The following is a 14,872-nucleotide window of genomic DNA, read 5'->3' as shown; positions in this document are numbered from 1 at the left end:
GGAGACTCGCTTGAGCTCAGGAGTTGGAGGTTGCTGTGAGCTGTGATGCCATAGCACTCTACCCAGGGGGACAGCTTGAGGCTCCGTCTCAAAAACAAACAAACAAACAAAAAAAACTCTGGGGTAGGGGCTGACAATAGAACGGAACTCTCGGTGGGTCGCGCTGCCCTGCTGTGGCCCCGCGCTAAGCTGCCTCTTAGCCCAGGCCCCTCCGCCTTCGTTACTGAGCATGCCCAGACCGCCCTCTCGAGACGCCAAAGGACCGGCATCATTCCTGCAGGGCTTGGCCACCGTGGTAAGAGCGGTGGAGAATGATTCGGGGAAAGGACTTGGAGATAGGAATAAGCAGGGAAGGACCGGTAGAGATCCCGTATCTACACAGATCAAAACGCCCCTACACTCACCAAGTCGGTGGCTGCGGCTGAACTACCTGCATGTACACACTTCACCGCACTGCCGGGCGGGATCCAACCTCCCACCCAGCCACCGACTCGCTCGGTTACTTGCGCCCCAGGCCCGGGGCATCGGGCAACCTGGGAAACCTCACCGCTATGGCGCAGTGCGCAACGCGGGCGGGGGGACCAGGCGGGGTGCCCGGGGCCTGGGGAAAGGCTGGAGATACGCGAAGTGGGCTTCGGTCTGTTTCTCCCTCCTACCTTTCTTTCGGGGTGGGGAGAGCTAATCTTGACACGCTTTCGGGCCTTTCTTGGCGCAGTGGCGCAGATATTGCACGCAGCGCCCCCGGGCAGTAAAGTGGGTCTGCACCCTCCCTAAGTCACAGCGCGGGGCTGGGGTTTGCTACGCCCCTCTGTGCTTCTTCCCGCCATGTTGCGTGCCCCGGCTGCCGCCGCAGCCATTCCCACCCCAACAGGGGGACACTAAGTGCGGAGCCTCTTCTTTCAGTCTCTTCTGCCCGCAGCCCACCGAGGCTCGTGAGTTAACTGCAGCTTTGCAGCCCCGAGCCTAGGATGGCCCTCTCCTGTTCGCGCTGCCTGCGGCACCCCTTACCCACCCACAGGGCCGGCCTCTTCCCCAGTCCCCGACTGTCCAGGCTCTTGCCAGTGTGTCCCCCTTTCCTCTCCATCTGTTCACACCAGGCTAAGCGGGCGGGAGCCCGTTGAATGGTGCGCCCTCGCCCCCGGCACCCTCCGCAGTGCAGTGGGGGAAAGCAGCCTAGGCTGGCAGGTAGCGGAGAGGGGCCGGGGGCTGCGCCCTCCGGTCCTCGCCCCCGCGTACCCTGCCCCATACTCACCCTGGCGCTTAGAGCGGTCAGCCAACGCTCCGCTCCGCATCCATTAGCTGGTGGTCTGGCCACTTCACTTCCGGAGCGCGGGGCTCGGGGCGGTGCCTCCCTCCCCTCTTCTCCCCCCGCCCTCCAGCCCCTGAGCCCGGATCCCCTCCTCTCCCCGGCGCCGCGCCCCGCCCCCGCCCCGCCCGCGCCTCCCCCTCCCCGCGCTGCCGGGAACCGGCAGCCTCTCGGCTCCCGCAGCCGCAGCGGCTGCCCAACTTTGCCGCTCGCGGAAGCTCGCGCGGTGGCCGCGGGGGGCGTGGGCAGGGAGGGGAGAAAGCCGGGTCAGGGGGAGGGACCGGGAGGGTGGGTCGCCCGCTCGCCAGTCCTCCTTCCTTTCTGTACACCTTGCGGTGGGCAGAGCGTGGCATCCGCGGCAGCAGCTAGGGGGTTGTGCACATAGGGAGACCTAGACGGACTGACGGACGGATAGGACCCTCCCTGAGCCCGCGCCATGGCCGAAAGAAAGCAGTCCGGGAAGGCGGCAGAGGACGAAGAGGTCCCTGCCTTTTTTAAGAACCTGGGCTCAGGCAGCCCCAAGCCCCGGCAGAAATTCTGTGGCATGTTCTGCCCGGTGGAGGGGTCCTCGGAGAACAAGACCATCGACTTCGACTCGCTGTCGGTGGGCCGGGGCTCGGGGCAGGTTGTGGCTCAGCAGCGGGACGTCGCCCACTTGGGCCCGGACCCGCAGCCGCCGTACTCCCGGCAGGGCCGTCGCGCCGGCGGGGAGCCATCTGTTGAATCGGCCCCGAAGGTGGAGATACGGCGGGCCTCGGGCAAGGAAGCCCTCCAGAACATCTACGACCAGGTTGGTATGGGGGTGGGGGGTGGAGACGAAGGACGGGGCGCCAGGATCGCCCCTCTCTCGCCCCCCTTACCCCGGCGCGCCAGCCTTCTCGCCCCGCCTTGAATATCGCCTCCAGCATCTGCACGCGCACCCCGCCCTGCCCGCCCCTTCTCTGCGCAGGGTGCGGCGGGGCTCGGGCTCGGGGTGGGCGGCCGTGCGCCCACAAAGGCCGCCCGAGCCTCCCGGAACCTGGGAGGTGGGGGTCGGGCGGAGAGGATGGGCTGATCCCCAACTGGGGCTAGGGGTCGCCTGCGAGGGGATGGGCCGCGGTTCCATTCTTCTGAAATCCTCCCGGGCGGCTTCCGATTGCGGCCGTGGCTGGGTGCCCCACCCTTTTTTGATGCAGCTCGGAGCGTGCCAGTGGAGGGTTTGCGGGAAGGCCCGCGGGCTCCCCGGGGGTCGGGAGGGGCGGGGGTTCCGATGGTCTCACTCCGCCGCACCTCAGCGGGCGCCTTCTGCGCTCACGTCCCAAGCCTGAGGCCAGCACCACGGTCAGCGCCTCCCCGGACCGCTCGGAGAATCTCACCACCCTTGACTCCTGTTCGCAGCTTGAGAAGAGCGAGGGAGGCCGTGGAGTCACCCGAGGAAACCAAGACGCTCCTAAATAGCCCATGTGGAGAACAAAGTTGCGCTAAGAGTCTGAGCAAGGGCTCCCCAGAGCGCTCCCCTGCCGCTCTGTGGGAGGCACTTTGGTCTGAGTGATTATTTTCAAAGGGTAAAAGAGAAGTGTGGGGGGGGGGAGAAGCCCCTTACATTTGATTGTCAAAGAAGATTAAACCCCCTATACTGTGTTAACAGGGAAACAAAGAAGGCCAATTTGGTTAGCCTTGATTTTAGAAAATGTTTGCGTCTTCTGGGAAATAATAACAGTGGACATTTAAAGGGCAGCCGCCTCCTCACACCACAGTTTTTTCTTTATCTGGGTGACCTTTATCCTGGTGCAATTTTTTTCCCCACAGCCTTAATTTCTCAACTGATCATTTACAGTGAAAAACGTTTTCACATTTGTTTTCTGTTTTTCTCCCACACCCGTTGGTGAAGACGAAAAATCAATCAATGAATGATTATTTGTTGAATATCTATTGTGCGCCTTGCCTTGGAGGGCAGGGGAAGGTTAGTTATAAAAAGTTCAAGAGGTTATTTCTCTCCAAAAGGCCTGCAGGGTGGTGGGACTGGTCTGTACGATTCGTAGGGCTTCCAAAACATTACTGGGCATTCAGGCTGTTAACCCTCAGCCACAGCATTACAGAACAAGTAAGAGTTGGTGATAATGGTGGGAGCACGGTGTGGCTTTTTTGATGTAGTGGACATCACAGGGCCATTTTGCAGCTTTTGGCTTTCATAGAACTAACTAAGAAAAATAAACCCATTTGCCGTCATTTTCAAAAGGCAAGGCATTGAGTAATTTATGTACAGCCTCCCAGCTCTGTCCTCTAATTTATTCATATAGAGGAGTGTCTCATATCCATATTTCAGTGTGAGTTAACAAGAAGAACCTAAATCCAAAAAACTAGCTTTGTTCCAAGCTGTCGGCCAAATTGGAGTAAAAGTTTCTGATATTGTAGCTTATACCAAAAGCTGAGCGTGAAATGCTTCCCTATGTGAATATGTAGGGTAAGCTCAAAGATCATATAACACCGACAAGCAACTGGAGAATAAAACACATGGAAAAATGGCAGATCAGAAGACAGGATTTGATAATCATAATGATGGTAGTGACTTAGAACTCAAGCTTGAAAGACGTGGTTTCACTGGGTTAAATAACACCTCTCTGTTTTTATCCAGTTAGAACAGTGGTTCTCAACCTTCCTAATGCCTGGACCCTTTAAAACAGTTCCTGTGGGTTGCGATCCACAGGGTGAGATCCGCTAAGTTAGAAGCTTAGATGTTTGATCACTGGAACTACTTGTGTGAACACTTCCTGAATCTAATAGAAATTCTAAATTGTAACTTGGCACATGGAGGGGGTGATTGGAAGAGAAAAATACCCCACCCAACCCAACAAAACAAGACAGTTTCAGCCTCTGCAGTCCATGTAGCTTCAGTTGCCTGGTTGTTTGGGGGCCCCCTGCAGCACCCCTTGAATTTTCATGTTTAATCTGGCCCTGTCCCATAAGGGCTATTCTGTGAGATTTTGTCATTCAAAACATTTGCCTGGATTGGCGCTTGTAATGTTTGAATATTTCATGTCTGTAGACAAGAGGGAAAAGGCATTAGGTATTCTGTGTGTGTGTGTGTGTGTGTGTGTAGGACAATGATGATTTCCAGAAGCGCAGTTGGACCCACCATGTTGACCGAATTAGAAGTCACTACTTAGTTTTCAGCTAATGAGTCGGTGACAGCCAGAATCTCTGTGTGCATTCCTTTTTTTTTTTTTTTTGAGACAGAGTCTCAAGCTGTGCCCCTGGGTAGAGTGCTGTGGCATCATAGCTCACAGCAACCTCCAACTCCTGGGCTTAAGCAAGTCTCCTGCCTCCGCTTCCCAAGTAGCTGGGACCACAGGCACCTGCCACAACACTCGGCTATTTTTTGGTTGCAGCCCTTGTTGTTTGGCCGGCCGGGACTGGATTCGAACCCGCCACCTTAGGTGTATGTGGTTGGCGCCTTAGCCACTTGAGCCACAGGTACCAAGCCTCTGTGTGTATTCCTATCCGAAGCCCTGGCACAGAGAGAAATGGGAGAAGATAGAGTAAGCGAGTCTTGGGTAGGACCCTAACTCCTACCCTCCTCCCCATGTGAACTTACAAGTGTGTTAATATATGGCTGGAAGTGGCTTTGCTCACCTCCTGCCCCAGAAGTCCTGCTCCTCCTCCAGCAAGGCTTTGGGAAGGGAGGGAACAGCCTTCCTTCCCTTCACAGGACTCATGGGAGCGGTTGAGTGCATGCGTCTGCACTGACTGAATGAAGTGTGCTGCAGAGAGTGAGCCCGTCAGCACCAGAAAGCGATGGGTGTGGCTTGACCTGGGGTGTAAGATGCAGGTGAAGGCAAAGAGCCAGCAGAGTGGATGTGAATGAGGAAAGCTTCTCACACATTCCTCCCTTGTCCCTACAAGTCCACTTTGGGCTGCAGTGAGGTTACATTGATCAGCACCCGTGAAGGGCTCTGAGCCTCCTGGAATAGAGAGTGGAAGGGCGACTCTGTTGGCCTAATTCTTCCTTGCCCGGCCCATGGGTCCCTCCTTTATTCCACCCCAGACATGGTTTAGCCAGAATCAGCTGTGCAGCCAGGGATACGGGCTCATGAGCATGCCTTCTGAAGGGCTTCTAGGCCCTTCTCCCAGCAGTAAATCCCCTATGAGGCTAGAGTGTTTGGAAGTGATTCTTCTCTTCTCCAGGGCAGGTGCCAGTGAGTGAACCATACGGTGTTGCTGAACTTGGTGGCATTACCCATCTGGGAAGTACCTTCTGATATTCCTTCCATCTGTGTCCCCATCCCCTCCCTCTACATTGAGTCCCTTCTAGCCCTGGATAGCCAGTGCTGTGCTGCCCCCTTACTGCCAGTATCATCCCCACCCATCTCCATGGGATGCCCCTTCTCCATCTCTCTTCCTCCAAAGGGCAATAGGCTCTCAACACTTTCCCTCTTTGTTCTCCCTTCTTCCATTTAAAATTCCTTCCTTGTGTTATCTTTGTCATAGAGAAATCTTAACAATTGAAGTTATCTACTTTTGTGAGTAGATACCCTATGTGAGTGATGATACCCAAGTTGTCCCTGGGGATACTGGTTGATGATAGACTAGCCTGTTAAATAAAATGCAATCAACGTCTAGTTAGTGGGATGTGTGGTAGAGATTTGGCTGGAAGCCTAGAACTAGGCAATAATTTGATACTTTAGAGGCCATGTAGGTTCAAAAGAGGAAATAGGAATGTGACTTTTTTTTTTTTTTTGAAACAGAGTCTCACTCAGCTGCCCTGGGTAGAGTACTTAGCTCACAGCAACCTCAAACCTGGGCTGAGGCTATCCTCCTGCCTCAGTCTCCTATGTAGCTGGGACTACAGGCATCAGCCACAATGCCTGGCTGACTTGTCTATTTTTAGCAGATACAGGGTCTTGCTCTTGCTCAGGCTGTTCTTGAACTCCTGAGCTCAAGCAATTCATCTGCCTGAGCCTCCCAGAGTGGGGGGATTACAGGCATAAACCACTGCGCCTGGCCATGACCATTTGTGTGTTCAGGATTCCAAAACACCTAAGACCCATCTAGGCTGAGAGGGGCTTCCGCAGCCTGGGACCTTAGGCCTCAGTACAGGAAAACTCACCAGCTAAATAGTTTTTATCATCTTTCCCCATGTAGCTTAAGGATGGAGAGGAGAATGACTGTCATTGCACCACTGGTGACGACATGTAGCCAGGACCTCTGCATGGTCACATACGTAGCACTGCATACTTCACCAACTCATGGTTGTATGCCATGGAAATTGGAGCTGGGCTGAGCAATTTTTCCAGCCCTGGTAAAGACAGGCCAGGCATTCTTAAGGGTCATTTGGTACAAATGTCCATCCCTACTTTCTTAAGAAAGAATGGACAGTCAGCATTGGTTATGGATCCAAATGTATATTACCATTGGGTGCCAGACCTTGCAAGAGAACTAAGGATTGTTTCATTGCCTTATGCTAGAGGTGAAGGAAGCAATGCCCAGAAAACTACTTCCCTCTTGGAGCTCAGGTGACAGTCCTAGGATTGGGACAGAGTTCTCTTGCTCTCAGTCTATTACCACTGCAGTTCTGTACCAGTAAATCCTGCTTATTTATGTAGCATTTATATGATGCTAGAATGTGCTTTTACATTCTATATAACACGCTTGAGAATGTTTAGAATATATTATTTTAAAGCCTTCCCCCAATGCACTCATCTGATACAGGCATTATTCCCTTTCTGTGAATAAGGAGACTGAGATTTAGTGATACTTGCTGACCTGATTCCTAAGGTCTTATTATTTAGTAAGTGGGCAAACTCGGCTTTGAACCAAGATTTCTTGATCCAGTCTCATATTTCTTCCAACAAACCATTAGCTGGCTCTCAGTTCTGCTGCTAGAGATAATGTAGTAAACAAAAAAATGCAATTTAGTTTTGCAGGCAAAATATTTTATGTCTCATTAAGTTCTATATTTTCTATGGACTAAGCCCATAGGGGAGGATACAGCATGCAATCCACAATAGTGAACTACAGGCAAACATGTGGAAATGCTTTGCATGCATTATCTTAATCCTTAAATGACTTAATGAAGTAGCCACTCCTGTTGACTTTATTTTGCAAAAGAAAGAAATTTATAAAGTAATTTGCTCATGAAAAGCCAGAATCAGGATTTGAACCCAGGACTGTGTGACCAGAGACCCTCTTAATCATTGGATTGCTTCATATATTAATTCTTTTTTTCTCATTTTTATCTCCAAAGAACCACTGCAGAAAAAGTTCTGAGTGCCTGCTTTTTTGTTTGTTTTTTTTTTTTTTTGCTGCATGTTTTTTGGAGCCGTTTATAAAATGCATTGCTGATTTGCCTTTGTGAACATGCCCTAAACTGCTGATGTTCTGTCCATCACTTTTATTTTTTTTAAACACGAGAAATGCCTTCAAATATCACTGGGACGCAGGCCAACTCTGACAGGATGAATGACATGCTTTTCTAAGATGAAAGCAATGTGATGACAATATGATTTTTCTACTTGATATAAATCATTGTCTTAGTCAATCAAGCTGTTACAACAAATTAACATAGACTGGGTGGCTGAAACAACAAACATTTATCTCTCTTAGTTCTGGAGGCTGGGAAGTCCAAGATCAAGATGTTGGCAGATCTGGTCCTGGGGAAGGGCCCTCTCCCTGATTCCCAGATGGCCATGGTCTATGGTTGAAGGAGAGGGAGAGCTCGCTGGGGTCTCTTTATAAGGGCACTAATCCTGTTCATGAAGGCTTTACCCTCATGACTTAATCACTGCTGAAAGGCCCCACCTACTAAATGCAACATTGGGGGTTAGGGTTTCAACAGGGGAGTTTTGGAGGGGAGGATACAACATGTGGCCCTTAACAATAGTGAACTACAATCGAACCAAACTAATGAGGGCATCGACAATTAAAGCATTGGTGGGTGGGGCTGATGGACCCTTCAGCTGAGGTTGTTATAGCCCCCAGTAAACCCTAGTAGCATAGGTCAAAAGCTGCACACAAAAATGGTCTTGTGTGCCAGTGCTTGATGTTGAAGGTGATGTGGGTGGGTGTGTGAGAACAGACAGATTGCTTGCCCGGGCTCTGGTCCCGAAAGAGCTCTGCAGGAAGAAGGGAGTGGGAAGCGGGGGAGCCCTGTCCCACCACTCGCTAGCTGTGTGACTTGCACAGTCGTCTGGCTGGCCTAGGAATCTTGAGGGCTCCTGGTACTCATTTCCACTCAGTTCCGTAAGAAAGCTTTGCTCTTTTCCCCCCCACTTTATAAGGAATTTTTATTTTAAAAATAAAATTCTGTTTAAAAATATATCACACAGATTAAGAAGGAGAAAAGCTATGAGACAGAGAGAGAGGAGAGGATGCTCTTTTTTTTTAAATTTAGGCACTATTCATTGCCCATTTTGAAGTGTACAGTTTAATAGCTTTTCGGGTATTTGCTTTTAGTGTGTAACTATCACCCAACAAATTCCGGGATAGTTTCATCACCCCCTAAAGAAATCTTGTGCCCATTAAGTATCACTTTCCATTACTCCCTCCCCCCAGCCCCTGGCAACCAATGATTAGCTTTTTGTATTTGTGGATCTGACTGTTCTGCACATTTCATACATATGGAACCATATAATACTTGGCCTTTTGTTTACAAGGTTCATCTACCTTGTGGCACAGTGATTTTCAACCTGTGCGCCTCACCAGTGAGAAGATCTTAGGTGTGCCACGGACATTTTTTGGCTGGGGCTGGGTTTGAACCCGCCACCTCCAGTATATGGGGCCAGCACCCTACTCCTTTGAGTAGGCGCTGCCCAAACAGTTTTAAAGATCCTTAACTAAATTATTTTTGAAAGACGTTCAAACCACAGTAAGTATATTCTTTATTTTACTCTTTTTTTTTTTTTTTTTTTTTTTGAGACAGAGCCTCAAGCTGTCCCCCCTGGGTAGAGTGCCGTGGCATTACAGCTCACAGCAACCCCCAACTCCTGGGCTCAAGCGAGTCTCCTGCCTCCGCCTCCCAAGTAGCTGGGACCACAAGCGCCCGCCACAACGCCCGGCTATTTTTTGGTTGCAGCCGTCATTGTTGTTTGGCAGGTCTGGGCTGGGGATTCGAACCCGCCACCTTAGGTGTACGTGGCTGGCGCCTTAGCCGGTTGAGCTATAGGCGCCGAGCCTATTTTACTCTTTTTTTTTGATCAACTTAATTTAAGTGTGCCATAGAAGTTCAGCTAGAGGTTCAGGTGTGCCCTGAGGTATAAAAACCCTGTTAACGTCAGTGCTTCCTTCCTTCCAATGTCCAAATCGTATTCCATTATTTTGTGTGTCTCACATTCATTCGTTTTTTTACCTTCATCAGCTGATGGACGTTTGGGTTCTTTCTACCTTTGGTTATTATGACTAACACTGCTATTAACATCCTTTCACAAGTTTTTGTTTAAGCCTTTGTTTTCCATTCTCTTTGTTTCTGCTTAATAGTAGAATGGCTGGGTCATATGATAATTCTATGTTTAGTTTTTTGAAGAGCTGCCAAACTCTTTCCGCAGGGGCCACATGATTTTACATTAATATTCCAGCAATATCTGAGGATTCCCATGTCTGCACATCCTCCCCAATACTCATTATTTTCCCCGTTCTGATTATAGCCGTCTGAGTGTGTGTGAATTGTTATGTTATCGTGGTTTTAACTTGCTGTCCCTAGCAACTAATGACGTAGATCTTCTTTTCTCGTACTCTTTGGCCATTTATGTGTCTTCTTTGGAGAAATGTTTATTCAAATCTTTGCCCTTTTTTATTTGTCTTGTTATTGAGTTGTGTGAGTTCTTTATGTATTCTGAATACTAGTCCCTTATCAGGGTTTGTAAATATTTTCTCCCATCCTGTGGATTGTCTTTTCACTTTCTTGATGGTGTCCTTGGATGCAAAGACGTTTTTTGATTTTGATGAAGCCTGACTTACCTCTTTTCTTTTGTTGCTTGTGCATTTGGCGTTACATTGTCCCTGGCTGTTCTTAAAACTGCTAGAATTCTAGCAAGAAAGTTCCAGGACCTCATTTCCTAAAAAAAATTATATTCATATAACTAAATCCCTGGGGAGCTTTGAAATTCATTTAGAATAACATTTGTGTTTTTTTTGCACTAAATCAGCCTGTTCATTCTGTCTCATGATCCTGTTCATATAGAGAAAATTATTTTGGTATATATGCATATATGTATATTTGTACACAGACATATGTGTCTCTTTCTAGTTTTTTCTTTGTTTTTTTGCATTGCATTCTTTTTTGGCCGGGGCTGGGTTTAAACCCACCACCTCTAGCATATGGGGCCAGCGCCCTACTCCTTTAAGCCACAGGAGCTGCCCTAACTCTCTATTTTTTAACAAAATTGAAAATTTGCTTTTCAAACCAGTGATTTGAGAGTGACAGGGATAAGGATGGCAGTACCAACAAGCTGAGTTCACTTATGTAGTCATTTATGTAATTTTTTTTTTTTTTTGAGATAGGATCTCATTCTGTTACCCAGGCTAGAGTGCAGTGGCATCATCATAGCTCACTGCAACTTCAAACTCCTGAGTGGAAATGATCCTTCTGCTTCACAGCCTCTGATGTAGCTAGAACTATAGGCGTGCACCCCTATGCCTGGCTAAGTTTTCTATTTTTTGTAGAAATGGGGCCTTGCTCCTACTCAGTACAGTCTGAAATCCTCACCTTCACCTTGACCTCCCAGAGTGCTAGTAATATAGGTATGTGCCACTGTGCCTGGGCTACAAGCTGAATTTAAAGCAGATTTGGGGATCAATTGAATTCAATTCTTTCTATATATATTTGCAGTTTTTGGCCAGGGTTGGGTTTGAATCCACCACCTCCAGCACATGGGACCGGTGCCCTACCCTTTTGAGCCACAGGCACCACCCTAAATTTTTTATTGTAATAAAGTACACACAGTTTATTACACTACAAAATTTTACACTACACTACCAAATTTACTATTGTAACAATTTTCAGGGCACAGTTCATTAGTATTATGTAAATTTACATTGTTGGGCACGAAATCATCAGAATGCCTTTCATCTTGCAAAACTGAAACTTCACCCATTAAACAAACCATTCCCCACCCACCCTTCCTCCCGACCCCTCAGCCACCACCATTCTACTTTCCACCTGTATGAAGTTGGCTACTTTGGGCACCTTATATAAGTAGAATCATAGTGTGTGTCTTTTTTTGGACTAGTTTATTTCTCTCTCTCTCTCTCTCTTTTTTAAGAACTCTTTTTTTTTTTAATTGCTGTTTTTGGCCGGGGCTGGGTATAAACCTGCCACCTCCGGTATATGGGACCAGCGCCCTACTCCTTGAGCCACAGGCACCACCCTAGTTTATTTCTCTTAAAGTCCTCAAGGTTCATCCATGGTGCAGCGTGAGTCCGAATTTTCTTTTGAAGGATGGATGACATTCCACCATATTTATAGACCAAATTTTGTTTATTCATCCATGCATCCATAGACACTTGATTGCTTAAATGCTGCTGTGAAGCTGGGTGTGCAAATCTCTGTTTGAGACCCTGCTTTCAAGGCATCTGAGTATATACTCAGAAGTGGAATTGCTGGATCATATGGTAATTCAATGTTTAACTTTTTTGAGCAATAACCACGGTATTTTCTGTAGTGACTGTACCGTCTTACATCCACACCAACAGTGTACAAGGGTTTCAATTTCTCCATGTCCTCGTCTACTTTAGTTATTTTGTTTTGTTTTAATAGCAGCCATCCTGTTGGGTGTGAAGTGGGATCTCATTGTGGTTTTGATTTGCATTTCCTGAAGGATTAGTGACGTGGAGGATCCTTTGCGTTTTGACTACCTGTATGTCTTTTCCAGAGAAATGCCTGTTCAAGTCTCTTACCCATTTTTATTTATTTTTCTAAAAATGTTCATCATCAATTTTATTTTTTTATCAATAAATAGAATAATGTATGTAATCAATTTTCCATTTGTTTATTATTATAAAATATTCTGTAACAACCTCTTGTACGTATGTCATTTTGCTAATGTGGGCATAGTTCCGAAGATAAATTCCTAGAAATGTAATGGCTAGGTCACAAATCCGTGCATTTGTGACCAGCCTGGCAATATAGTGAGACCCTGTCTTTTCAAAAAATAAACATATTAGCTGACACGCCTTTAGTTTCAATAGGAAGTTGAGTAGGAGAATCACTTGAGCCCAGAAGTTCCAGGCTGCATAAAATAAAGTAAGCTGTGATTATGTCACTACACTGCAGTCTGGGGATAGAGGGACACCCTGTCAAAAAAAAAAAAAAGTCTTTGCAACTATAATTTTGATTTTTTTCAGTTGCCTTCTATGGTGGATTGATTATTCCCATTTACATTCTTACCAGTAATTCTGCCTCATTTCTTTTTTTTTTTGGCCCAGGCTGGGTTTGAACCCGTCACCTCCATCATATGGGGCTGGAGCCTTACTCCTTTGAGCCACAGGCACCGCTGATCATGTTGACTTTTAAATTGTTGTTGTTGCTTTTTTTTTTTTTTAATTATTGAGTTGTAGGAGTTTTTTAAATTTATCTGGATATTAATGCCTTATCAGGTATATGATTTGCAAAACATTTTCTCCCATTCCATAGGCTGCCCTTTCACTGGGTCCTTAGATGCACAGGAATTTTGAATTCATTTTGATTTTACTCTATTTTTTTAGAAACAATAAAGACAAATGTATCATGTTTATTTTTTTTAAAAAGTACCATGTTTATTGTAGATAGCACTGATAAACAAATTTTTAAAAAGAAATTATTCATTGATAGTAAAGATTACTGCCTAGAAATAAACATGGATAGCATTTTGTCAGGTTGTATTTTTATTTTTTATTTTTAAAATTTTTTTTGAGACAGAGCCTCAAGCTGTCCCCCTAGGTAGAGTGCCGTGGCATCACAGCTCACAGCAACCTCCAACTCTGGGCTCAAGCGAGTCTCCTGCCTCAGCCTCCCAAGTAGCTGGGACCACAGGCGCCCGACACAATGCCTGGTTATTTTTTGGTTGCAGCCATCACTGTTGTGTGGCGGGCCCGGGCTGGATTCGAACCCGCCAGCTCGGGTGTATGTGGCTGGTGCCTTAGCCGCTTGAGCCACGGGCGCTGAGCCATTAGGTTGTATTTTTAATCTTCATTACTCTCACTAAAAATAAAAGAGCATTATTGTTTTTGTAGCATTACTGACATCACTGGGTGTTATTGCTCTTAGAGCTACTTCCCAAATTTATAGGTGAAATAGAATATCCTGCTGCTTACCCATTTTCCTATGTGTATTCATACTTTAAATATTTATTTGTAAAAATTACATACTGAAAATCTATCCATTTTATTTATTTTGTACGAAAAGTCTTTATTGGTGGGGGAGGGAGGCTGTAGAGCAGCACTAAGGAGGAGAGAAAAAGAGAAGAGAAAAGAGGAGAGAAAAGAGAGGAGAGAGATGAGGAGAGAGTGGGGAAGAGAAGAGGGAGAGGGAGAGCAGAGAAGGGGGGGAGGGGGAGAGAGAGCAATCTATCCACTTTAATCTCATCTGTTACTCATTTTTTCTTAGTTTGCCTCGAGTTTTTAAAAAATGACTGTTTTTAGCCTCCAAATTTACATGGATAATAAGTCTATTTACCTTTTCTGACATGTTTTCTGCTGTTATTGTCATTCTGACGTCAAGATTATGTCATTATTTACCTTTATTTTCCTCTGAAACCTTTTTGGATTCTAACCGGGGAATTAAGTTTTGTCTTTAACTTGAAATGAGACATAGCTTAATTTTCCAAATAGTGAGCCACATTTTCTACTGGCATTTATTAAGTCATTGATGTCTTTTCCACCTGCAAGACATATGCTGAGCGTTTTATACGTATGGATCTGTTTCTCGGCTTTTTATGATGTTTCGTTGATTTCATGGATCAATACTGCTTTGCTTACTGTATATTTATAGTATCTTTTCATTTTCCCCACCATTCAAAGGCATTTTCCATTAAAGTTATTTTCAATGATAAAAATCTAATATGATTTTAATAGGATTATATTAAATATATATTGAATTATTATGAGACATTTATTTTTAAGGTTGAAAGCCTATCTTTTTTTATATTATGTCTTGCCACTTATTCAAGTATGTTGCTTTATTCCTGTGAAATTTCCTGTTAGATTTAGTCCCAGATGTTTTGTTGCTATTGTGAATTGGAAATTTCTCCGTTATACTTTGTAGTTTATTTATTTTTGGAACAGGGTCTCACTCCGTTGCCTAGGCTAGAGTGCAGGGATGACATAGCTCACAGCAACTTCAGACTCCTGGACTCAAGTGATCCTCTTGCCTCAGCCTCTGGAGTAGCCGGGACTGGAGGCCTCACCAATTCTGAAACTTTTTTTTTTTTTTTGCAGTTTTTGGCCGAGGCTGGGTTTGAACCCACCACCCCCAGTATATGGGGCCAGCGCCCTACTCAAAACATCTTTTTATAGAGCAGTGGTCTCCCTGTGTTGTTCAGGCTGGTCTCAAATTCCTGGCCTTAAGCCATCTTCTGGTCTTGGCCTCCCAAAGATCTAGGATTACAGGTGTGAGCC

General features: G+C 46.6%; 1 protein-coding gene across 1 annotated transcript in view; it reads left to right on the top strand.

Moving 5' to 3' along the window:
* The first annotated feature begins 1,742 nt into the window (after nucleotides 1-1,742).
* Nucleotides 1,743-14,872, top strand: part of DPYSL2 (dihydropyrimidinase like 2) — a 102,059-nt gene continuing 88,929 nt past the window's right edge. Inside the window, exon 1 of the mRNA XM_003793951.3 lies at nucleotides 1,743-2,096. Coding sequence (XP_003793999.1) covers nucleotides 1,743-2,096 — 354 coding nt within the window. The remainder of the gene's footprint in view (nucleotides 2,097-14,872) is intronic.

This window comes from Otolemur garnettii, unplaced genomic scaffold, assembly GCF_000181295.1.
Source record: "Otolemur garnettii isolate 467f Iridium unplaced genomic scaffold, OtoGar3 scaffold00074, whole genome shotgun sequence".
In the NCBI taxonomy this organism is placed as follows: Eukaryota; Metazoa; Chordata; class Mammalia; order Primates; family Galagidae; genus Otolemur; species Otolemur garnettii.
This window is presented reverse-complemented; position numbering and strand designations above follow the sequence as displayed.